The 26,006-nt window shown below is 34.9% G+C and overlaps 1 protein-coding gene across 1 annotated transcript in view; it reads right to left on the bottom strand.

Moving 5' to 3' along the window:
- Window positions 1-8,918: 8,918 nt before the first annotated feature.
- LOC133332699 (serine-rich adhesin for platelets-like) overlaps window positions 8,919-26,006 on the bottom strand; it is a 39,411-nt gene continuing 22,323 nt past the window's right edge. The window contains exons 8-16 of the mRNA XM_061541078.1: window positions 25,178-25,389; window positions 24,660-25,117; window positions 24,206-24,601; window positions 21,114-22,158; window positions 20,030-21,020; window positions 18,937-19,963; window positions 17,516-17,680; window positions 17,085-17,440; window positions 8,919-9,087 (exon numbers count right to left, since the gene is read on the bottom strand). Coding sequence (XP_061397062.1) covers window positions 8,919-9,087; window positions 17,085-17,440; window positions 17,516-17,680; window positions 18,937-19,963; window positions 20,030-21,020; window positions 21,114-22,158; window positions 24,206-24,601; window positions 24,660-25,117; window positions 25,178-25,389 — 4,819 coding nt within the window. The remainder of the gene's footprint in view (window positions 9,088-17,084; window positions 17,441-17,515; window positions 17,681-18,936; window positions 19,964-20,029; window positions 21,021-21,113; window positions 22,159-24,205; window positions 24,602-24,659; window positions 25,118-25,177; window positions 25,390-26,006) is intronic.

Below are 26,006 nucleotides of genomic sequence, written 5' to 3'. Positions count from 1 at the left end.
TAGAGAAAATGTAAAACTAAATGCCAGTTTTAAAAATTACCCTTCATAAAACACCACTATGTGAGTAATTTGTGTCGTTCGTGAACGACTTAGTTCAATTGGACGAGTCAGTCCACTGAACGAGTGAACCTCATAGTTTTCGCGCAGTCGGTCTCTGAACGACGTTGCTCACCTTCAGTGTTGTTCACAGGTGCACTAACTTTGACCAACTGAACGGCGTCAAATAAGAACAATTTCATATAAAATCTGTTAAATTGAATTGAAGGTATGTGTAATATATTGTTGTCCCATTTCATGGAATGCGGTGACTAAAAGATCAAATGCTGCAGTAGTGTTTCACGTATAGCTGGAGGGCCAGTAAAAAATATGAAGCGACATTTAAAAGCAAAGCACCCTCATAAACAGTCCTGGAGCTGGAAACCACGAAAAAGAAAATAATGGAGTTATGCCATCGACCACCACCCCTTAAAGAGGAGAAAATAGGTAGGAAAGTCCTTCGAATGATTGTGAAAGGTCATCATTCTTTACGGTTGATTTAACTGCCAGAATTTAATTGGAATGCGCTGCCATGCCAATTGAACTGAGTAACCATTTGAACGATATAAGCAACTGAACGACCTAGTTCACTTTTAAAAAATGATCTTGTTTGAACACTGAACTGAACGAGATTACCCAAGACTACGCAAGAATTATTGGTCCTAGACCCATTTCTGAACTAGCTAGCCATGTGTGTTCGTCCGTCAGCCCATTATAATTTGTAAACACGAGTTATGGACCAATCGTTACGAAATTTTGCATGCAGAACGGGCTCTGGTCGTTGAACATGCCTATTGTTTTTAGTCATGGTCCGTTATTTTTAGGGGATTAAATTAAACAAAAATTGTCTTTATTGTCGGTTTTTATGTTCGCTCTTGAGCCCACAATTTGACCCGCACATCACGAAATTGTACAGAGAGAGAGAAAGAGAAGGAGGGTTCTGGACATAGGACAATAAGCATGACTGTTTTTATGAAGATCGGGCAATATTCAGCGGGTCAAACAAATCCCAGACTTTTGTGTAAAAAATGACAAAATTTTTATTATGTGGCGTATATATTTAGTCCTGAAAGACATAGACATTAGACCTTTAAATATATACCAATTTTATTTCTGTATGTACTCGGACGTAGGAGATATACGTATTCTGATTACCATTACTACACTAGAGAGTAAATATTTCGCGCTGATTGATTTGAAATTTTACACAAGTTTCCAGTTATGTTTAAGGACGACGCCTTGGATGATCAGATTATATTTTGGGGCTGAAATAGACTAGAAACTTAACTTTTGTGTGCTTTTTCAAGTCGCTCTATAGGCTACAAGAATAAGCCGAACATCACATGGGTGATTGCCTTACCCATTAGAATCGCCAACTAATTAGAATCGCTGTTTTGTCGGTCAATATTCAGCGGGATAAATCAAGAACTTTCTGTTTAAAATAAAAAAAAATGAATCTTATGCCGTAAATGACCATTTCGAAGAAAAATATTATGAAAATATGTCAGGGTAAGAAAGAGTAACGGTTGATCTCTAATCTGTCATGAGGGTGCAAATATCGCGAAATGTTGCCTGGGCACTGAATATAGATCGGCAAAAAACAAGTTTTCCGTGGTAGTTGTATAGGATATCATATGGTCGTCCCCGTCCGACAATACAACTCCGCTTACTGGTCTTAATATATGTAATAAAAAATTATGGTTAAAAAAGTACTATTTAAGTTTTGCATGATCGATTTTTGGATCTACCCAACCAGTCGATGGCGCTGATGACAAGTATTAAATTTCTGGATTTTTTTTTTAAATTTAGAATTTTTTTCTGGGCAAACAGATCCCTATTTAAAAGTAATTATTTTCTTGATTCCTAAATTGGAAAGTGGTAATATTCCGGAGGAGAATTTTTCAATGGTTTTTAGAAGAGAGAAAATATGTATCTCGCGTAATTAAATAGTAAATGGAGTTAATTTGTCCTAAAATTTTTAAAGTAAATTTTTCAAATTTGGATACATAAATCTTTCGGAATCCAGAGGAGTCTTTTTGGACTTTGTTGCTATATCAATGTGTTGCTATGTCAATGTGTCCGTTAATTTAATTTATTTATAACTCAGAATCAATATAAGATCATGATTTATCTCAATCCTTATCCTAATTTAATACCACTAAATTTGTAGTGTATGCCATTGGACGTAAATTTTACAGTCTACAACAACTGAAAATATATTGAAAAAAAAATTAAACAAATAAAAAACAAAAATTTTAAGAAAAAATTAATGAAATAACATTTTATTTCTTGTTTTCTTTTAAAAGATAATAATGTAATAATAATTGTAATAAATTTATTTTAACATAGATTGAGAATTAAATTAAACTAAAATAAAAATAAGAACACATAACACAAAACAATATAAAAATTAGAGATATAAACAAATTTTATATATTAAAACAATTAAATGTAATTATAGTCATAGAAAATTGCCTGCTGTTATTAATAATTCAACTCCATGTTTTTAAGATGAAAGTTTTTTTTTCGCTGAAATTTCTTTTATGAAATTTTTGTCAAAATTAGTTTCTGAATAGAAAAGGAGAAACTTTGACTTTTACTTAAAATTTCATTTGATTTGTGGCTGTAATAGTTTTTTTTTTTTCTTTTTTAAGTTTAGTAATAGTAGAAAATAACAACACTTTTACACACTTATATAATATGTATGTATAGGTATAGATAGATAGGTAGATAATTATCCATTATAGTTTATAATAATAATAGTAATAACAACAAAGACTTAGAACTATTATAAAAAATATTATTTTTCAATCATAATGATGATGATCATAATAATAGTAATAGTAATGATATAATACTGTTCATTTTGTTGTTGCTGATAATGATGACGGATGAGTTTTGAATTTTTTTACCTTATAAACTATTCTTTTGTATGTGTGTGTATGTGAGAATTTGTGTAGGTATGTATGTTTGTTGTATAATATTAGCTACATAACATTTAATTTTTAATTATTTGTTGTTTGTTTTTATAGAAATAAATAAATATTTCTTAAGGTGGTTTCTTAAGTATCAAGTCAATAGAGATAGAGTGTTTTCATTTTATTATATTGTTGTCTCTTTCTTATATACCATTCTCTCTTCTTCTTTTTATTTAAGATTTTTGTCTCCTTTATTTTATAATACTTAATAAAGTTAATTTTTCTTCATTTTCCTTTTATAATTATTATTTATAGCTATTTATTTATTTATTTTTTCTTCATTTTTGTTGTTAAGAGATATCCATTTGTTTTAAAAGAAGGCATTGATGGAAAATTATAAGAAGTTTTTTTTTGTTTTTCTTTTGTCTCGTTTTTTGAAATTAGTAATGAGTGAGCATTTTTGTTTGTTTTTTCTTTTTTTCCTTTTACAATTGAATTGTAGTTGTAATTCATTCTAGATTTTTTGGTTTTAATTAAAATCATTAAAAATATTTAGTTAGTTTTTCTTCACTTTTTTTACTAAATAAGAGCATCTTGTGTTTTTCCTTTTTTGTATGTGTGTGTTTGTGTAAGACAGATAATAAGTGTGTATTATTTTTTGTTTTATTTTGACAATACAACCATGGAAAATTGCTGAACGATTTTTTGTGTATTTGTATTATTCGTTAGGTTTTTAAGTTTTATTTTCGCTTAATTAAAATAGTTAAAGAAATCAGAAATTGTCAGTTTATAGGAGTTAAGATTTAGAAAACTTTGCATTAACGCTCTGGTAAAAATATATCAAGGAAAGGTATAAATAAAAGTAAATTCTTAGTTAATTTCCCCTTTTGAAAACAAAAGACTTAAGACACGAACATACACAGTTTGACTGAATATGTACCTATCAAGAAATTTGTGAATATTGGGTATTTATGAATATTGGGTAATTTAAACACAATAGACATAGGAAATGAATATATTATTTGCATCTTACACGTGTCCGAATTACTGCTTTTATAATTCATAAAATTTTTTTCAGTCGATAAAATTTCTAGATCGTTACAGAATAATTATACAAATTAATAGACAATATATTTGTTCGATGCCGCAAAGTATAGAGGGTGCATTGGCAGTATGAGAAAACAATACACATAGAAACTTTAATTGAAGCTTAATATAACTCCACCCTAAATCAAATTGGAATAGAAACCAGTCTCATAAAAGCGCTAAAAGAGAGGAAAACGTTCAAGTGTTCTTCACAAAAGATATATTTGTTTACGTCACTCAATTATAGATGAAATTTTGAATAAATAAAAAACTAACTAGGTTATAGGTCGTTTCATAAATAACATAATTGATAGTTGTTGTAGGAGACCTACTATAGTTATACAATGGACTGAGGTCACAGTTGTTGCTCAAATGACACACGGATTGATTTAAATCACAAACCCTTTATCATTAAAACCAGGTGATATTTTCTGCCAATTGCATCTACACTTTCAAGAATTTCCGAACATACGCAAATCTGCTTGGAATACTTATCCCATCTTCAGACAGTTTTGGGATACCACAGACTTTAAGGGACTGAATAGCCGCTTTTGTGGATTACTATCATAAAAATCATCGGAAGGGTTTGAATCTCCATGTTGTACAGGATTTTCACAAAAACCGAAGTGGGATGTGTACATATACCAGTTTTAGACCTAAAGCAATTATAATAAAAATATATAGTGAATATTCAAGATACGTATAATCCATGGGGACTATGTCAAGACAAATTGTGACTATGAAATATCAAAATATACATACATAGGATGGAAAAATTGGCTGGGTCCTTCAACATCCGAAAATTTTTAGTACTTTTCAAGGTCCCGTAAGGCCGAATTAACTTCGTAACTTCAAACTAATCAACATTGGAAATACTCAATTATTGGATCTATGCCTAAATGAGGATATATTTATATAGATACTTAAAAATTCGGTTGAAAGGTGTTCGAAATCTTTAAAATGCTGAATAATGGGAGATACTGTTATACGGGGTCTATTCTGAAACTAGGGCCAATGTTTAACATTTTTGGAAGGTACATTTTCTAGCCCTTGAGAATACAAAATATCAAACTCCCAAAGAAAAACTTCAGTACAAAGATTTGACACCCAATGAGAATGCAAAATATAAGAGCCAATTCTATTTAAAATAGTGCCCGAAATCACCGAATATTGGGTGGGGTATATAAGAAAAGCTCTATATTTAACACTAGATTTGCCTTTACGAAAGTGAGCCAATTTGACACATACCATTAAATTGAAGTTCCAAGTTTTTTGACATTGCGTGTGTTATTTTGACATTTTCCTTCACATTCTGTGAGTCTTATTCGTTATGGTGAAAACCAATTTGTGATAAATGATCTACCTTTACATGTTCTTTCGATTGAGCTCGCGTTCGAATACATTTTCGTCTAGGAAGGGTTTAGAGAAACCCAATTTGTTTTTTTTTTTCAAATGGAAGAGAAACCCCTGATTGATCGACTTTGTGAAACTATATCGTGTTCGTTGGTGGGGATTCTTGATTAGGTCCCTCTTGTATCTCCTCTAAAAAAGATCCATATTTTGAAAATTTATAAATTCCTTATAATGCGAACGGAATATATTCGTCAAACATTATTTTTGAAAAGTTGTTTATTATTTCCGATTTTACCCCTATATTAGAACTCTAAGAAATGATTAATCTTGATAGATTCCGAAAAAACGTTCCGATGGATCCAGTTCCTTAGGTACCTCCTCCAAAAATTGTCAATATTTAAACTTTTTTCTTCTTAGTTACATAGCCCTTGTGCTACTACAATGTTACTTAGTTATAAGGTCAATTCTGAGTGGTACGCCACAATATAAAAAAACCGACATGAGAACATTATTAATCAATTTCTCACATATTGGCTCATACTAGCGACTTGTGACCTGTCAAAAGTAGGATCTGCCGTACAGAGTATCCGTACGCTTCACTTTAACTCTGAAGATTAAGAAAAAACCCAAAAAGACAACTGAATAAGCCTTGGGAATACTTTGAAAAAAGAACCATTTTTTTAATGACAAATATTCGCATTTTCATTATAAGACCAAAAGAAAGTTAAATATTGTTATGAGATGAGAAAATGAACCAATAAGCAATGGACAAAAAATGACCTTACTATGCCATAGATAAAATATATATATATATATATATATATATTTAAATTTGAGAGATATGGATCTAAACATATACGATATTACATATCGAATATAATTTTTATCAAATGGCTATGTTCGGCATATATTCAAAACCGAATACCCTTATTTACGTTAGGCAATTCCATTATTTCTCTGGCGTACGAACAAAAAAATATGGTGCAATTATCGGAACTATCGGAAACTGAACTATGCAATACATCCGCATCTGGCTATGATACGTTTGATACACGAATCCATGAACATATTTTTAGGATATGCAGCAATATTTTCATCTACATAGTATACATTTTATAGACCTAAAGATATTGTGGAGGCCCGTTTATTGAATTCAATATTCAATTTATTTATATAAATAAATGTGTTTCTATCATACACCATGAGGTGTAGTGTATATTAAATGTGTCGTTCCGTTTGCAACACATCGAACTATTCACCGGAGATCCCGTAATGTATAGGTATTCTTAATCAGAATAAAATTCTATATTAATTCTCATTGGGTAAAATATACGATACGATATGGGCTCATGTTTCGGTGTAGCCCCCAATATATGTGTACCTTGAATTATTTGGTATTCTGGGGGTTTTGAGCACCTCTTTCAACCAAATTAGATTTAATTTGGTATTTCCACATTTGGTGTCAAAATCTTACTACCACAAAATTATCAATGGCCGTGAATGTTTTGAATATGGCTCCATTTTCGACATTTTAAAGGTTTAAAAGCCGCACCAGGTTGGCAGTAATTTTGTCTTGAGGATTGTTATGTAAAGATTTTAGTTGCACTTTCCAACCGAAGAGATCTTACTTTGGCATTGTGAGTTCCTTGATGTGAATTGTTTCAGAATATGTTCGATATGAGTTCATGTTTTGAAAGATCTCTCATATAAAACAGAGCGTTCTATTTTGCTATTTTGAATTTTTTTTCACATTATTCGGGTTTGTCGCGCACCGACAATGTTCGAATTCTTTGAGGATTAAATAAGTCCTGGTAGTCCTGATATAACCCGCCGTGTTTTTGATATTTTTAATATTTTAGCCACATCTTTTTAAATGGTACAATTAAAAGGTCCCGCTTAATTGTAGGTATGCTGAAGTTCTTATCCTATTTTCGGAACTTGATTATCGATAATTTGGCATTTAATTGTCTGAGAACAAAACAACCTACTAGCAGGAAATTTACTATGATATTGTCTCCATATCCTTTTTTAAGATTTTGTATGCACAGCATGGTGGAGGGTATAAAATGTTCGGTTGAACTTGGCGATTGTTTTTACTTTGTACCAATTCCTTGTTTATGTTTTTACGACAATTCTGCAAAATATAATTTTTTTCTAAAATAATTTTCAAAAATCTTTTAAAAACATTTGGTAATCATCTTCTGGGAGTACATTTTTAGTCTTTCATTTTCTAATACTTTCATCTTCCTTTGGGATATATTTTTTACCAGAGCATTTTCAATTTGCAAAGTTTAGGAAGATGAAATTAAAAAAAAGGGAATAGGGAAAGAATTTTATTCTTAGATAAAATTTAGATAAATTTAGAAGAATAGAAATTTAGTGAGAATAGTCGAGAATAGAACTTAGTTTTAATTAATCAATGTGTGTGTTTTTGGAAGGCTTGTGATTAATACCAATATTTTGTTTCTTGGTATATAATAATACAATTATAACTTAAACTATTATTATTTTTTTAATTAATTTATGTTAAATCTAAAAAAGAAAAGAATAAAGAGTGTCTTTTTCTTGGTATTGTGTTTATTTATTTTGTGTATGTGTGTGGATGAGGATGTAATTTTTTTATTATTCTATATACAAATAAGACAAATAAATAAATTATGCTACTACAATTATGGTTATTTATGTTTGTATGTATGTCATTTTTAAAATAACATTTTAAGACAAAGAAAAGAAATGAAACAAAAAACATCAACAGTAAATATTAATAATTAAATATTAATAGAGTAATTAATATTAAGATTATATTAATTAAATTTATAAAGTAATTATCAAATAAGTGATTTTAATTTTATTAAAAATAAATATTATTATTTAAAATGTGTTTTATGTGTGTGTGTTTTAAATCTCACTCGTTATCACGTGTAAATATTAAAAAAGATAAGACATAAATTATTATTTAAAAAAATATAATTATTTTTAAAATTAATAGTTATAAAATTAATGACTAGTATTACAAAAAAAGTTTTGACATTGAACAACGTTTAGAGCCTTTTTTAAATCTTTGGCATGAAAAATTATTTTTTTTTTTAATTTTTACTAAAATAAATAATTGAGTCTAAAATGTCATTTAAATAATTTTGTGTGTTTTGGTTTGACATTTTGTTTTTTTTTTTCTTATATAGAAATGCTGTTTAAAATTATTGACTATAACAAAAAAGGTGTGTGTGTGTGTGTTTTGGCATAACTGAGTATTTTTATTTCACTTAGCTGGCCATTAATGTTTGAAATAAATAAATTAATAATTTTTTTATTAATTATTATTTTTGTTTTTGCTTTAATGGCGATTGTCATTTAACTTGTTGTTTTTATTTTATTTTTTTCTACACTTTATCTATGATTTGTATTCATATTTTTTCACATTTCTTGTTCTTAGAAATTTCTCAGGGTTTCTTCTGTAGGAATATTGGATTTTCTTTGAATTTGTAATTTTTTTCTTGTTTTCTTTCTTTTTTATTAAAATTTTTGTTATGGTTGTTGTTGCTGGGACTGTTGCTGCTGCTGCTGCTGTTGTTGTTGGTTATGATGCTGTTGCACGGCATGATTTTGATTATTTGTAATTTGTACCGAGGTTTCATTGTCCGTAACACGATGGGTCTTCATGTGGGCACTGCGACTTTTTATTTTATTGAATACTCTGAAAAGACAGATTTTTTTTGGGGAGGAGGGGAAAAGAAAAAAAAGTACACAAAGAACATCAATTGGTTATATTCCATAAAATTTCCTAAATTTATATAAAAATATTGATTTTTTTAAGTTAAAGAAAGCTTTGAAATACAGCATAATTATAGAAGCATGCAGCATTTTTTTATTAAGAATGGTGTATAGATTTTTTGGCCAATTTCAATACTTTAAATAAACATTTATCAAACATGGGCATGCATACAGTAAGATTTTATTAGAAATTGTACATTTTTATTGTTGTTTTTTGTTTTGTTTACTTATCTGTGTTGTTGCAATTTGAAAGGCGTGGACAGAGAGCAGGTGATAGTTGAAAACGTTTTTTTTAATCAAAAATGAAACTTAAAAAAGGACAGAAATTAGTGGAAAGAAAAGTGAATAGAATGTAAAGAGATAATGTGAAAGTAAATACAAAAAGTTAAGAGAAGAAGGCCAAATCGAGGTACGCTCCTGAAACAAAATGTGATCTAAAGAACGATTAATGTACCTATCTTTTGGAACATCCTACAAAATGACCTTTTTTAATTCAAGTTCAAAGGCGGGACCCTTCCTGTATAAACCTGATCTTGAAACTGTAATTTTATATTAATATTCAACTAATTTTAAATTTTATTTATTTCACAAGAAAGTATTCGATTCAACATTCATGGAGTGTAAATCCAATATTTTCATGAGGCACATTTTTAGCCAAGAACAGGATACGTAAATTTAGACTCAATGTAATCTTAGGTAATTGGTCTCCAGCACAGTAAGTATATCTCTGAACCTCGTTGAATTCAAATGAAAATAACTCAGCGATTACTTAACCGATTTTAAAAACCAGTGAGCGGAGCAGTGTAGTGGGTCGGGGCCGACCATACGATACCCTACACAACTTCCATGAAAATCTAACGTTCTGTGGTTCTATATTCTGAGATTGGGCAATATTTCGCGATATTTGCACACTTTTGACTGGCTAGAGGTCAGCAAATGTTATTAATAATCAGTACAGCCCCTCTAATTACTTGTCCAGATTCCCTTCACCGTGCGTTGTGTTGTGATGTTCGGCTTTCGAATCGAAAAGTACAAATAATTAAGTTTTCGGTCCACTTCATCCGAAAAATTATCATCTGATCATCATCTAACATTTTAGGCATTGTCCTTGACCACTACTGGAACCTCATGGAACATTTCAAAGCGATCAGCGCTATATTTCCGCCCTCCAGTGTGGTAATAGGTTACTAAATAATATATGAATACGTAAGCACCTGTAGATATTTAAGTGTAACTCCCGCATCCGAGTACATAGGACAATATTATTAATTTAAAGGTCAACCACTCCTCTTGGATATATTATCAACTTCTTGGGCCTATGTCCTTCAGTGGTAAATATATACGCTATAGAATAAAAATTTTGTCATTTTTCACACAAAAGTTAGGGTCCATTTGACCCGCTAAATACTGACCGATCTTTTTCAAAACAGACATGCTTATTCTTTGGCCCGACCCCCTTCGCGGTGTTTGGGCCATAATTGCGGCCTCGGAAGCGATCAGAAAAACCGACAAAAATAAAGTTTTTGATCCATTTCATCCCCTAAATATAAATCGATCTTTTCCATAAACAATAGGGGTCTTCATTGGCCATAACCCATCCTACATGCGAAATTTCGTGAAGATTGGTTCATAACTGTGGCCTGTATCGTGTTTACAAATTATAATGGACAGACGGACGGACGGACACACATGTCTAGATCGACTCAGCTAGTCGAGATATGACGATTGGTATACTTAAAGGTGGGTCTAGGACCAATATTTCGCGGTGTTACAAAGTCTTGGGGCTGCCAACATAGTTGTGTAGGGTATAAAGACCACACCTCCTCTAGCTCCTGAAAAAAGTATTTAAAGCAAAATCCACGCCTTTTTTAGCTTCTTAAAATTGAGGTACGGGCCAAATGTTTGTAATAGGCAAAAGGAATCGAGACCCATGGTTCCTTTTGAGAATATGCATAGTATCACTTTCTGAGTCGATTTACGCATGTCCGTCCGTCCGTCCATCTATTTTTGTGAACAAAGTGCAGGTCGCATTTATGATCCGATTGGGATGAAATTTGGCACAGTTCACTTGTTTGGCCCAAGGACGAACCCTATTGAAATTGAAGAAAATCGGTTCAGATTTAGATATATCTCCCTATATAGTTTCGTCCGATTTTAGGTAAATGATGCACCAAACTCCCAATATTTGTCCGATTGCACAGCGCACTGAATCAGGTTCATACTTATGTATGCGATGTTTTATTGGAATAAGTTCAGATTTAGATATAGCTCTCATATATAGTGTGAATAATACAACAAACTCCCAATATTTGTCCGATTGGGACAAAATTTTTCATAGAGTACTGAATTAGGTCCAGATTGATGTCTGCGAAGTTTTGTTAAAATCGGCTCAGATTTAGATATAGCTCTCATATATAGTTTCGTTCGATTTTTTGTGAATGATACACCAAACACCCAATATTTGTCCGATTGAGCAAAATTTTGCATAGCGAATGCAATTGAGGAAAAAATGATGTGTGACAAGGTTTGTTGAAACGGTTCAGATTTTGATATAGGCCTAGAATTTTCTAGCCCAAGAAAAAACCACTTTGAATAAATCCCATCTTCATCTGACCCCGAAAAACGTCTCAACATCTCCCGCTTCACTTTCAAGTCAATGCTCTCACAATTCCTATGACACCGAATTTATTTAAATATCTCAAGGGATTACCAAGTTATGAGTAAAATAGGCTGTCATTAAATATTCCACTTGCTCTATTTGAATCTACCGCATCAACAGATGGCGCTGACGGTGTGACATTGCCGAGGTTACCAACTCCATGGGAAATGAACATAATGCTGGATTACTCATAACTTTTGATTGCGTAGAGATATTTGAATAAATCCAAGGTTAAAGGTGTTTATTATTAAAGGAACTTTCGCATTTTCGTTATAAAAACCTGAAAATTTCATTATCAGAAAAATGTTCTTATCCATTACTTTAGAAACACACAATCAGAATTAGAGCACAGTTCAGTGTTAGAAATGGCATACAGAAGTCGAGAGTGAAAAAAACGGAAGTGGAAAAGCAGGACTTTTGTGAAGTAAGGAAATTTGTATTTTCAAAAAACAATTCGATATGTGTAAAACTATAAAAATAACATTCAGCGAAAAATTCGAAAATTGTTTTATTTAAATTTCATTTTATATACAAAAGGGGGTGAGACAAAATTTCGAAGTAGTTATAAAGGTTACCAATTTGTGGAATTGTTTTTTTATTTAAAAAATAACAAGAACATGGACAATTTTGAGGTAAAAGAAACAAACGATGGATTTGGTGTATTATAAATAAATTTGGTTGGACGTGGGGAAATGAGAAAACAGAATGGACAAAAAAAGAAAAAACAAAACTTAAACATTCTGTTAAAAACTTACAATTACAATCCATGTTGTTTGCTGGTCTAATATTGGTGATTTACTTTTTTCTTTTTCAAATATATTGATTTCGAGTTTAATTGATTGTTTTCTTTCTATATTGGTTTGGAATAATTTTTTTTTTTTTTTTTTTTTTTTTTGATAAAGTTGGACAACAGTATGTTGTTATGCGGATTAACTTTACGATGTTTGAAGACTTTCTTTCTTCGTCATATTCAACGATTTTGTTTAAAAACTTCTATGAGCTGTGAATTTTCGCTTTTGGATGTAGTTATTTTTTGTTCGATGTAAAAAATATATATAGAAAATACATATTGAAAAAAATACAACAACAAATAAACAACAATTATTAATATTTATACGGTATATGTGAACAATGCTAAATATTAAATTGAATTGTTAATAATATTAATTGGGATTTACATGAACACAAACAACGAAAAATTCATTAAAATTTGGGCTAAGGTTTCATCTAATAAAGCATCAAGGTTTTCATCAATCAAACACACATATATAAGACTTCTTCTATAAGTTATATATAATTTAACAACAAATTAAATGAACTACAAGCAATAAAAAATAAAAAAAAAACAATTCAGTCGAATTTTTATTTGGGACTTTGTTTTTCGGCATCGTCCTAGTCCTTGAATTGATTGATATTTTTAAAATTATTCTATGCATTTTTATAAAATTAGAAACAAGTGAATTTTAGAGACTAGGACCAGATTCATTAACAAGGAGGCTTTTTTTGATATTAGAATCAAACCTTAAGACTTTGTCGAAAAACCAAAGTACATTCATAGGACTGACAAAAATAAGTTTTCAAATATCGGGCAAATTTGCATCGTTTATCATTTCCGATTTTTTACGGAATCATTTTAAATATTTGTTAAATATAGTATGCCATTTTTATTGCTATAATCAATATTTGTATACCTCCATCTTTAAAACTTTAATACAAGGAATCTGATTTGTCCCAAACTTTGCAGAAGTCAACAACCAGAAATTTCCATTATGCTTCATATTCTTAAATCTTCAAAACGAATCAAAACATAACAAAAATATAACAAGACAACTGATATAACCCTTTCTTCCAATATAATACACTGGGAATGCATGCGCCACCAGTCAATCTGATTTATCGGCGGAGTTAGCATTGGCACGACGTTATAGAGGATCGGCGGCTGACCAATGGGCAAGTCCAAGCATGGTTTAATCCATCTTTTATGCACTAAAAGCAATTGTCGAAGCAATTTGTCCACGTCGATATAGACACCTAAATTATATATATTCTTGATCAGAATAAAATTTTATGACGATTTAGCCATGTACGTCTGTTTGTCCATCTGAATTCGCAATATAAATGGAGCTTTGAAAATTTTCACTAACATTCTTTTTACTCCTAGGATGTTTGGTATTATACGTGGTTTATATCTGTACACGTTTTGGTATTGCTCCCATTTGACGGCACTGCCCAATTTTTGATATTTTTGAAGGTTCTAAGAGCATTTTCTAAAAGAAAGAGCTATTATCTGACATACCGAGTTTTTGGAGGTTGACATACATCTATGCAGAAAATTACCAGCACAGGCCCTTGTTTTGACATAGGTTAGCCTCGTTTTTAAACCGAAAAGTCTCTAATATTGTTTATTTACTATAGGTCAATTTTTTCGATATTTTGAGGAATTTTTAGTCACATTTTCCAAACGAAAACGCTCCTGTTTGGCATTGCGGGGCTTGGTGGTCCATGTTTTGTAATTGTCCCAAAATAATTTTTAGCATGTTTAAGGCTTTCGATTGAAAACTGTGCCTAGTTTTCAATCGAAACTGCATCAGAAATTATCACTATACTATTTACACCCTCTTGTAAGTATCAAGAAATATGCCAGATTTAGAACGGTCAACAGCTCCGTTCTAAACCTGGCATATTTCCAAATCTTGTTTTCCAGACATAAAATAAAAATTTGGTCACTTTAGGCGTCGTCGTTGGGTCTTTGTTCTTCCTGAGTAAATATATACGCCCCAGAATACAAATATTGTAATTTTTATACCCTCCACCATAGTATGGAGGGTATATTAATTTTGTCATTCCGTTTGTAACTCATCGAAATATTCATTTCCGACCCTATAAAGTATATATATTCTTGATCAGGGTAAAATTCTAAGACGATCTAGCCATGTCCGTCCGTCTGTCCGTCCGTCTGTCCGTCCGTCTGTTGTAATCACGCTATCTTCTGAAGGAATTGAGATAGGGTGCTGAAATTTTGCATAGGGTTGTCTTTTGTCTGCAGGCAGTTCAAGTTCGAAGATGGGATATATCGGTCCACGTTTAGGCATAGCTCCCATATAAGGGTACCCGGCAAATTTCGGTATTTTGGGGTTCTTGAGCGCGTTTTTCAGCCGAATTCGCTGAAATTTGGTACATTGGGTTCTTATTGGATGCTAAATGTCTCCACGAAAAATTATAAGTATGGGTCCATATTTTCTGGTAGCCCCCATATAACGGAACCTCCTAATTGTCAGTATTTTGGGGGTTTTGGTCGTATTTTTTCGCCGAATTGGCTGTAATTTAGTGTTTTGAGTTCCTAATAGGTACCAAATCTCTCTAAAAAAAATTATGTATATAGGTCAATTTTTTCGGGTAGCCCCCATATAAGGGTACCCCCAAATTTCGGTATTTTGGGTTCTTGAGCACGTTTTTCAGCCGAATTCGCTGAAATTTGCTACATTGGGTTCTTATTGGGTCCTAAATGTCTTCACAAAAAATTATAAATATAGGTCCACTTTTTCTGGTAGCCCCCATATAACGGTACCTCCCAATTTTCAGAATTTTGGGGGTTTTGATCGTATTTTTGCGCCGAATTAGCTGTAATTTAGTATTTTGAGTTCTTAATGGGTACCAAATCTCTCTACCAAAAATTATTAATATTCGCCCCCTTTTTGGGGTAGTCCCAATATAACCCCTTTTATATATTAAAATAGTTATCTGATATGTTCCGCGTTTTGAGTTTGGTTCTAAGACTCTATTGTAATCATTTCACCTGCGGGGGATAGCGAGGTAAAAAATTAGAACGTAAGGTTCGATAATGAACTATAGCCGCATTTAGACCTAGCCTCTGTGGAGGTTTCAGAAGGAGTGGACCGATATTCCCCATCTTCGAATTTGAATTATCAATTAAAAATTTCTGAAATTTGTATTATGGTTTACATAATTCGATTTTAGACATGTCGGTATAGGTCCACTTTTTGGTATGTTCCCTTTATTTTAATTTCTAGTACCTGTCAGTATATCCATGGTGGAGGGTATCCAAAGTTCGGCCCGGCCGAACTTAACGCTTTTTCACTTGTTCACACAAAAGTCTGGGTCCATTTGATCCGCTAAATATTGAGCGAATTTAATCAAAACAATCATGTTTATTCTTTGAGTGATTTCTTACCCTAAATATAAACCGATTGTCACCAAAACCAATAGCGTCTCTCTTGACCAGAATCGGTCCTACATACAAAATTCCGTTAATATTGGTCCATAACTGTGGCCTGTATCGTGTTTATAATAATGGGCAGATGGACGGACACAGATGTCTAGATTGATTCAGTTAGTCGAGATATGACCTCGGTATATTAAAACGTGTATCAACTACCAATATTTCGCGGTGTTACAAACTCATGGGATCACACTCTTGGGATCACGTTGAAATCGGCCCAGATTTATATATGGGAGCCAGCAACGTACACAGGATTTCATTTCATTTCGGGGGGTAGTACAAAATTAAAAAATCCACTGTTGCAAACATAAATTTACTGTGAAAAAGATTCATTTCGCCGCCTGCGTACGTCCCTGATGGGAGCTGTCATGTAATAGAATTTTAGAGGAGTCTACGTTTATCCATTGACCCCAAATTTTGCTAGCGTACCGAAATAAGACTAGAATTTCGTTTAAATTGGGGGATATTAGGATGCAGCTCCCAGATATACATTTTTCCGATTAAAATAGAATTTTGCACAGTCTACAGAATTGAATATAGAGTGGAGTGTTTCACGATTCTTTTAAATCGGTTCAGATTTACAGTTCTCATATGTAAATATATGGTAGTATATGGTCTGTCCCGTTCGATTTTGGTCCTTTTAATTTGCAATTGGGCACACAGATATATCAATATATTAATTAATAAGACGTAACTGATCTTTAATAACACATTTTAAAATAATCGGTTCGTTTTACATTCAGATTTTTTCAACTTCGGGACCAAAAATTAAAATCAACTTAAACTCCAAAAAAAAAAAAAAATAAATGCAACCAATCCGAAACTACAAAACCAACAACAAACTCATAAACAATAAATTCACACAAAACTTGTTCACTAAAATATCGGTAAATATATATGTTATAATCGATATGCATGTATGTATTATGGTAAATAGCTTTCGTTCAATTGATTTTTCATTTCTCAATAACGTGACAAAAAACGAACAGGGAATGTGAATTTTAGTTTGGGGGAATCTTACTTGCCGCACACCTTGCAGGGAAATTCGGTAATGTCTTTATTGGCATTATTGGGATCTTTGGAATTGCCACTGCCCGGCATGGCTGACTGGCTGCCATTCAATTGCAGTGTATTCGAACCACTGTGCATTGTAGTTTGTTGGTGGTTGTTACTGTTGTTGTTGTTGCTAGCTGAGGAGGTGTTCGCAGACGAGGCATTGGGATTAGTGCTGTTTTGGTTGTTGTTGTTGCTATTATTGCTAGCATTGTTGTTGTTATTACTGTTGCCATTCTGGCTGTTGCTATTGTTATTATGCGTATTACGGCCATAGGTATGAATGCGTGTGTGACCATGCAGGGCTGCTTTAGAAGAAAAGCTCTGCAAAAATTGCGATTTTTGTTTTTTTTGTAAAGCAAGGAGAGGTTAAAGCAAGGTGTTATTGTTGATACTTACCGCTGAACAATCGGGTATTTCACACACATAGGGCTTCGGATCAGCTGTATGATGTTGTATCTGGGGTGGTGTCTCAGTTTTTAGGTGGGTCACTTTATAGTCCACACACAGCTTCTTCCAGAAATAATACATTTGTACACATTCACCCGTGGATTTTGTGCCGAGCTGGAAGGGAGCGATAAGAAAAGGAATGAAATCGCAATTCAGACCTCATGTGAACTGTGGTCTGATTATTTTTCTCAGGTGAACTGAGGTCTCCGATTTTCTTTCTATAGAAAAACTATGGTCCTCAGATGGACTGACGTCTGACTTTTTTCTACAGAGGTCTGATTTTTTCTATAGAAAAAAGTTCCGACCTCAGGTGAACAAAGGTCTGATTTTTTCTATAGAAAATAGTTCCGACCTCAGCTGAAATGGGGTCTGATTTTTTTCTATAGAAAAAGGTACCAACCTCAGGTGAACTGAGGTCTGATTTTTTCTAGAGAAAAACAGTCGTCCTCAGGTGAACTGAGGTTGGATTTTTTTCTATAGAAAAAAGTACCGACCTCATGTGAACTGAGGTCGGATTTTTTTCTATAGAAAAAAATACCGACCTCACGTGAACTTATGTCGGATTTTTTTTCTATAGAAAAATGTTCCGACCTCAGGTGAACTGAGGTCTGATTTTTTTTTCTATAGAAAAAAGTTCCTACCTCAGGTGAACTGAGGTCTGATTTTTTTTCTATAGAAAAAAGTTCCTACCTCAGGTGAACTGAGGTCTGATTTGGTTTTAAAGAAAAAAGTTCTGACCTCAGGTGGACTGAGGTGTGATTTGTTTCTAAAGAAAAAAGTTCCGACCTCAGGTGAACTGAGGTCTGTTTTTTTTCTAAAGAAAAAAGTTCCGACCTCAGGTGAACTGAGGTCTGTTTTTTTTTCTATAGAAAAAAGTTCCGACCTCAGGTGAACTGAGGTCAGACTTTTTTCTACAGAAAAAAGTTCCGACCTCAGGTGAACTGAGGTTTGATTTTTTTCTATAGAAAAAAGTTCCGACCTCAGGTAAACTGAGTTCTGATTTGTTTCTATAGAAAAAAGTTCCGGCCTCAGGTGAACTAAGGTCTGATTTGTTTCTAAAGAAAAAAGTTTCTAAAGGAAGAAGTGTCGACCTCAGGTGGACTCAGGTCTGATTTGTTTCTAAAAAAAAATGTTCCGACCTCAGGTGAACTGAGGTCTGATTTGTTTCTAAAGAAAAAAGTTCCGACTTCAGGTGAACTGAGACTGATTTTTTTTCTACAGAAAAAAAAGACTTCAAGTTTATCTGAGGAAAAAATTGTATCTATAAAAAATCAGACCTCAGGTTCACCTGTTATCAGACCCCAGTTCATCTGAGGTCTGAGTTTTTTTGTAGGGAAAAAATTCACCCAATTCCTCCCCTTCGCACTTACCTCCTTCGAAATTTTACTAAACTCCTTGCCATGTTTCTCGAGGCCCTTCAGGAAACATTCCAATTCCTGGGAGGACCATTTCATTTGGAACGAATTCGATTGGGTCTGTAAGAGATTTAACACGGCCGTGGCTGTATTACCCTGGGCCTGTAGCAGAGTTTGCAATGCCACCTCTTCGGTATGGCTACCCAAGGGTACCGCCGAAGATTTACTTAAATCAATGAAGCGCATTAAAATCTTTTCATCACGCTGACAGTCGGGATTCCACATTAGTTCCGCTGCCACGGTCTCCTCAATTTCCGTTCCGCCTGTTGTGTTGTTGGCAATAAATGCTGGTATCGAAGCCTGATAGGCTGAACCCAAATTCACCTTGGACTCATCGGAGAAGTCGACCAATCCCACCGGGTCATCATCAAAATCATCGAAATTATCGAAGGAGAGTAGAGAGCAACCCAGTTCTTTGAGAACATTACAATAAAGGCCATGACCCTTGCGTTCCGGGTTGAGTATGGGCGCCGGGGTATAGTGGGTCCTAGAGGGTTTCCTTAACTTCGATTTGTATGGCGATAGAGCCTGATATTTGGAATATGATTGGGAGCTGGATGAGTCGTGCGGATGCAATCCGCCGCCGCCAGCCTTAAGACGTCTTTTCAGTATGGAATTGGTTTGATTGGAAAGTGGTTGCAGAGAGGTTGAGGAGTAGGCGGGATTATTACGAGGTGTGTGTAATATTCGAGTTGGTTGTTGTTGTTGTTGTGAAGGAGGAGGTTGAGGATTCACTTGATTGTTGTGGTTGTTGCTACTACTGCTGCTACTTATGTTGCTACCTTCCCCTGCCGTTCCTGCAGGCTGTTCTAATTTTATTTCAATTTTATCGGTGGTACCACTGGTGGCATATATTATCGGTTGCATTAAGGCCTCATTAAGAGAATTTATATGTTGTTGTTGTTGCTGGGAGGAAGCCATATAATGTGTGGGTTGCTGTTGTGGGGCTTGGGTCATCTGTGCATTTCCTGGATTCTGGGAGCTTTGTACTTGTGGTGGTGTTATTGTTTGTACATTATAATGTATTGTTGTTGTTGTCGCCGGGGACGATGTTGTTGTTGTCGCTGCTGTCACTTGTTGGGAATTTTGTTGGGGAAGATTCAGAATCAATTGATTCACATCGTGTGTGGCCAATTGACCTCCGGCATCCAAGGCCAGTTTGAGGGTGGCCTGGTGCGGTTGCTGCTGCTGAAGAGGGTAGGCCAGGTTCTGGGTCATTTGATGTTGTTGTTGCTGCTGCTGTTGTTGGGGAATGTTTGACATTTGCTGTAGCTGCTGCTGTTGTTGTTGTTGCTGTTGCATGGAATTGACAATTTTCAGTTGACCAAAATCTCTGGGCGACGAAGACAACAGCGGATCCTCCGAATTTGGCATCATTTGCGACTGCAAACTCAGCCCAGGCAGATAATACAAATCGATGATGTTCTCCTGTTGACTTTCACAATTCAAATTCATTTGATCTTCGGTAAGGACCTCACGCAACACCTCCTTTACTTCCTCCGCCGTGCCAATGCCACTGGTGAAAAATGATTCCGACAAGGGGGAAGTGGCATTCCGCGAATCACTAAGGAATTCCTGATCCTCATCCAGGAAGGATAAATTCGCCTCGGCAAATTCCCGCAAATCACATTCCGTATCGGCACCCGAACCACTTAGTAAATCTTCAACTTTGATGTTCGAATCAAAGGAGTGGTCTTCGAGGACATTTTTCAACTTCAACACACGATCCTCAACCTGATCGCCGTGATTGCCATTACCACCCGAGAGCAGGGATTCACTAAAGAAAATATTTTGGCTATCACCAAAATGATGGTTGTCCTCAATGTAGGGGGAGGTTTGGGTAACATTTTCATGGCTGGATGGTGGTGTCGGATAGGCCAAGGGTGAATGTAGGGGAGAATTTAAATTGGGTGCGAACTGATGCCCACCTTTGAGGTCATTGGGCAGACTCAGGGTATGGGATCGCAGGTTATTTTGACTAAGTATCGAGGTTGTAGAAGAACTTCCGGAGGATGACGTAGAATTCTGCATAATCAGCTCTTTGGAATGGAAATGTTGGAAATTTGGTAAAGTTTGTTGTTGTTGGCAGGTATTTTGTTGTTGTTGCTGCTGCTGAGAGTCCATAATATTACCGTTCGCATTGTTGTTATTATTACTACTACTTTCGATAACCTCAAAATGTTCGGAATGTTCAGAGGTTGTGGGTGTATTAATGCCAGCCGCATTCGGCTCCATTTTCATAGGCTCTCCATTGCCACCCTCCTCGCTGAGCAGCTGCATGGTGTCCACGGTTTGTAGCAGCATTTCAGCCTCACTGACATTATAGACCTCAGCATCACCAAATAGGCCCGAACCATCACTGGTATAGGTCACAGTGTAGACCTCTCCGCTATTACTGTCCGAACCCTGGGCAATTGTCAGAGACAAAGGGGTACCATCGGCCAAGGTTAAATTTGTGGTGGTGGTATTACCATTCCCCTGATGCTGCTGTGTCTGCTGCTGCATTTGTTGTTGTTGCTGATGTTGCTGCGGTTGTTGCTGTTCCTCCTGTGTTTTCTTCATTTTCCCCTTCGTGGTAACCACCTGAACCTCTGAGGGTATTATAACACTACAATTATTTTTATTGGTTATTATTTGACGTGAAATGCCACCTAGTGGCATATTCGGATTGGGTTGCTTTTGGGTCACCGCTATGCGGGTGCCACGTTTCAACAACTCAATCAGGGTGGAATCTTTGGGATCTGTGGATGTTGAACGGCTGGTCGTTGTATTAATCGTTGTTGCTGCTCCGCTCGAGCTAGATGTTATGGCCTGGTATTTCGTTGAATTGGACGTAGAGGCAGTGGCTGTACCCACTCCAATATTATTCATTGTCTTTTGTTGTTGCTGTTGTGATTGTTTGTTGTTATTGTTGTTGCTATAAATCTCAATACTTTGCGGCAGATTCATTTCGGTCATATTGATTAGGGTTTTGGGCGAATTTTTCATTTGATTGGAGGTTGAGACTTGTTGTTGTTGCTGCTGATTTTGTTGTTGTTGTACTGTCATATTACCATTGTTGTTAATTGTATTCTGTTTGGGATTTAGAAAACTATCCAAATCACTAATTGATCTGCGCATTGTTGTCGGATTGGTTTGATTGTTGTTGGAGGGTGGGGCAGGAACTACAAAGGCACCCTAGGAAAGAAGAAGACGGGAAATATTATTAAAAAAATTAAAGGAGAATACTAAATATATGTACTACGAATAAATATGACACCTGTTCTTCTGAGATCCGATTTTTTCCATAGAAAAAAAAAGCCGATCTCAGTTGAACTGAGATCTCCGATTTTTTGCTATAGCAACCTCAGGTGAACTGAGGTCTCCGATTGAAATTGCATCGAACTGAGGTTTTTTCTATAGAACTCAGTCACTTTAGTTCGGACTTTTTTCTATTAAACAAAATCGGAGACCTCAGTTCGCCTGTGGACGCCTTTTTCTACAGAAAAAAATCAGAATCAGATCACATGATGACGACGTTTTCTCTACAATTTTTTTTTTGACATCTGAGGTCTACTTTTTTCTATAGAAAAAATCAGAATCGTCAGTTCAGCAGAGTTCTACATTTTGTATAAAAAATCTGAAACTTCAGTTCAGCTGGAGGCAAAGGTTTTTCTATTGGAAAAGAAATCAGTGAACTTAGTTCAGCTGAGGTCGGACTTTTTTTTATATAAAACAATCAGACCTCAGTTAATTTAAAAGCGGATTTTTTTGTATAGAAAAAACATAGTCATCAGTTCAATTGAGGCTGGACTTTTTCCTAAAGAAAACAATTCAGACCTAAATTCAAATGGGGGCAGATTTTTTTCTTTAGAAAAAAAATGGGAGACCTCATTTCACCTTGGGACGACTTTCTTTCTCAAGAAAAAATCGCTGAATGCAGTACCTATGAGGATTTTTTCTATAGAACAAAAACGGAGACCTCAGTTCATCTGAGAAAATCGGAAACCAAGTTCAGCTGAGAGCGAACTTTTTTTCTATAGAAAAAATGTATCGGAGACCTCAGTTCAATCTAGGACGATTTTTTCCTCTAGATAAAATCGCAAACTTCAGTTCACCTGAGGTAGGACTTTTACTTAAATTCATCTGAGGAAGACCTTAGCTCAGAGGAGGGCGAACTTTACTATAGAAACAAATTCAGACCTCTGTTCACTTGAAGGTGGACTACTTTCCAGACATCAGTGTACCTGAGGTCCGACTTTTTTCTTTACAAAAAAATTCAGACCTCAGAACACCTGAGGATGAGCTTTTTTCCATAGAAAAAAATCAGACATCAGTTCATCGGAGATCGACTGTTTATGTATAGAAAAAATCTAGCCTCAGATCACCTAAGAAAAAATCGGTCCTCAGTTTCAACTAAGGTCAACTATTTTTCTATAGAAACAAATCAAACCTCAATTCACCTGAAGACGATTATTGTTTATAGGAAAAAGCGACCTTTGTCCACCCGAGGAAGTCTATTTTTATAAAAAAAATCCGAACGAAGTTCAAACAGAGGGTCAATACTTCTGTATAGAAAAGAATTTCGATCTCAGATATTTTTCATCGCTGGACGACTATATTTTTGTATAAAGAGATCCGATCTCAGTTCACCTGAGGACGAAAATTTCTCTATAGAAATAAAATCTGACATCAGTTCCCCTGGGGCAATTATTTTTCTATAGAAAAAAATCAGAAGTTTTGTATAGATAAAATCCGACCTCATTTCCCCTGAGGATGATTATTTTTCTATAGAAAAAAACTCCAACCACCGACTAAAAAAATACGACTTCACCTAATTTCGGTTCAGAAAAACTCCGGCCTCAGCTCATCTGGGGACTATTTTTCTATAGAAAAGTCCGAATTTTTTTATAAAAAAATCGGACCTCAGTTCACTTGAGGATTACCATTCTTCTATAGAAAAAGTCCAATCTCAGTTTATCTAAGACCGAATATTTTTTACAATAAAAATCCGACCTCAGTTCACCGAGGACGACTGTTTTTCTATTAAAAAATCTGACCTCAATTCACAAAAGGATGGCTATTTTTTCTATAAAAAAATCGTCCTCAATTCACCCGGGGACGACTATTTTTCTACAGAAAAAATCACCGATTATTTTATTATTACGATTATTTAAAAAAGAAACTGATCTCAGTTCACCTGAGAATGAAGGTATTTATACCACCCTGGTCCCTTCGCACTTACCTTATTCAAATCTTTACTCCTCTTGCTAATGATCTTCTCCTCTATCAAGGCTCGCACACCAATGCTGGCCGTCTGCAGCGGCGGTCCACTGTTCTCCTTCTTTTCACTCTTCTTCGTTTCGGGATCCTTTTTAAAATAGCCACCATGCAGACGCATATGGCCATTCAGGGCGGGTACATTTTTAAATTTACGATGGCAAAGATTACATTCGACTGGCTTTTGATCGATTTTTACCAAATTAAAAAGTTGGGGATTGGTGGACATGGCATTGGAAAGGTCAATGTCGATTTCTTCCTCTTTGACTTTGGTGGTGACGACTGTGGCCTCTGTGGGCACCGCATTTGAATCTGTGGTGATTTCATCCACGGTGATGGCCACATTTTGGGAGGAGTTGAGCTGAAATACAACAAATCGAATTATTTGAATTCCGATCAAAAATGTATTCGATTCCTACCAATTGCATATTCCAAGTCCTGGGCCTTGGTGTTTGCACTTGTTGCTGCTGATTTGGCTGGGGATTTGTATCGATTTTATATGACTGGGAACTGGTGGGTGACGACACCGTAACCTGGGCCGTTGTCTGCTTCGTCTGCCGCATAATTTTACTGATCAAATCCAATTGTTCGCGGGTTAAACCATCTCCCTCCATATTTCCACTGTTATCGGTTAGGGTTATTGTGGCACCTGGGCCAGAGGTTAGACTACTTGCTGACGATGACGTCGACGACATTGATGACGAGGTGGTTGTAGAGGTGGGTGACAATAGCGTTACGCTGGTTGTCTTCAGTGGTACATTTAAAGCTTTCAATTCTTCTTCGGTTAAAGCTAGACCAGTGGCAGCATCAACTACTGTGCCACCATTTGAGAGATATGTTCCTAGACAGGTGGCACCATCCGGTGAACTGGCATCACCTAAAACGGATAGATCGATTTGTGTTATATTTGTAATTTTGATATGTTCGGGATGCTTACCATTTGCAGTAGCCGGGGATAAACTTAAATTCGAATTGGAATTATTATTTTGCGATCCGGAGAGTGTTTGATTCTGGTGTGGGGTTACAATGCCGGCGTGATGATTTTCGGTATGTCGTCTCAGGGATCGTGCATCACAATATGATTTGCCACAACCTTCAGCTTTACATTCATATGGTTTTTTGTTCCGATGGGTCATCATATGTCCATTTCTGGAAGGAGATTCGAAAGTGGGGATTTGTGTCAACAATTAAACAAACGATTAAAAAAGTAGCTAAGTTTGGCAGGGCCGCTATTTTCTTTTCTATGAAAAAATGTTTTTCTATAAAAAAAAAATCGACGTAGCTCAACTGAGGGCATGTGTTTATAGCAAAAAATCCGACCTCAGTTCACCTGAGGGCGACTGTTTTTCTATAGAAAAAATTTCGACCTCAGTTCACCTGAGGACGACTGTTTTTCTATAGAAAAAATTTCGACCTCAGTTCACCTGAGGACGACTGTTTTTCTATAGAAAAAATTTCGACCTCAGTTCACCTGAGGACTACTGTTTTTCTATAGAAAAAATTTCGACCTCAGTTCACCTGAGGACGACTGTTTTTCTATAGAAAAAATTTCGAACTCAGTTCAACTGAGGACGACTTTTTTTCTTTAGGAAAAATTTCGACTTTTTTCTATAGGAAAAATTTCGACTTTTTTTCTATAGGAAAAATTTCGACCTCAGTTCAAGTGATGACGACTGTTTTTCTATAGAAAAAAATTCAGGGCTCAGTTCAGCTGAGGACGACTGGTTTCCTATAGAGAAAAATCCGACCTCAGTTCAAGTAATGAC

This window comes from Musca vetustissima, unplaced genomic scaffold, assembly GCF_032173495.1.
Source record: "Musca vetustissima isolate MV318-11 ecotype Yass unplaced genomic scaffold, APGP_CSIRO_Mvet_v1 utg336450, whole genome shotgun sequence".
Lineage (NCBI taxonomy): Eukaryota > Metazoa > Arthropoda > Insecta > Diptera > Muscidae > Musca > Musca vetustissima.
Note: the sequence above shows the minus strand (reverse complement) of the source record. Positions and strands in the feature narration are given on the sequence as shown.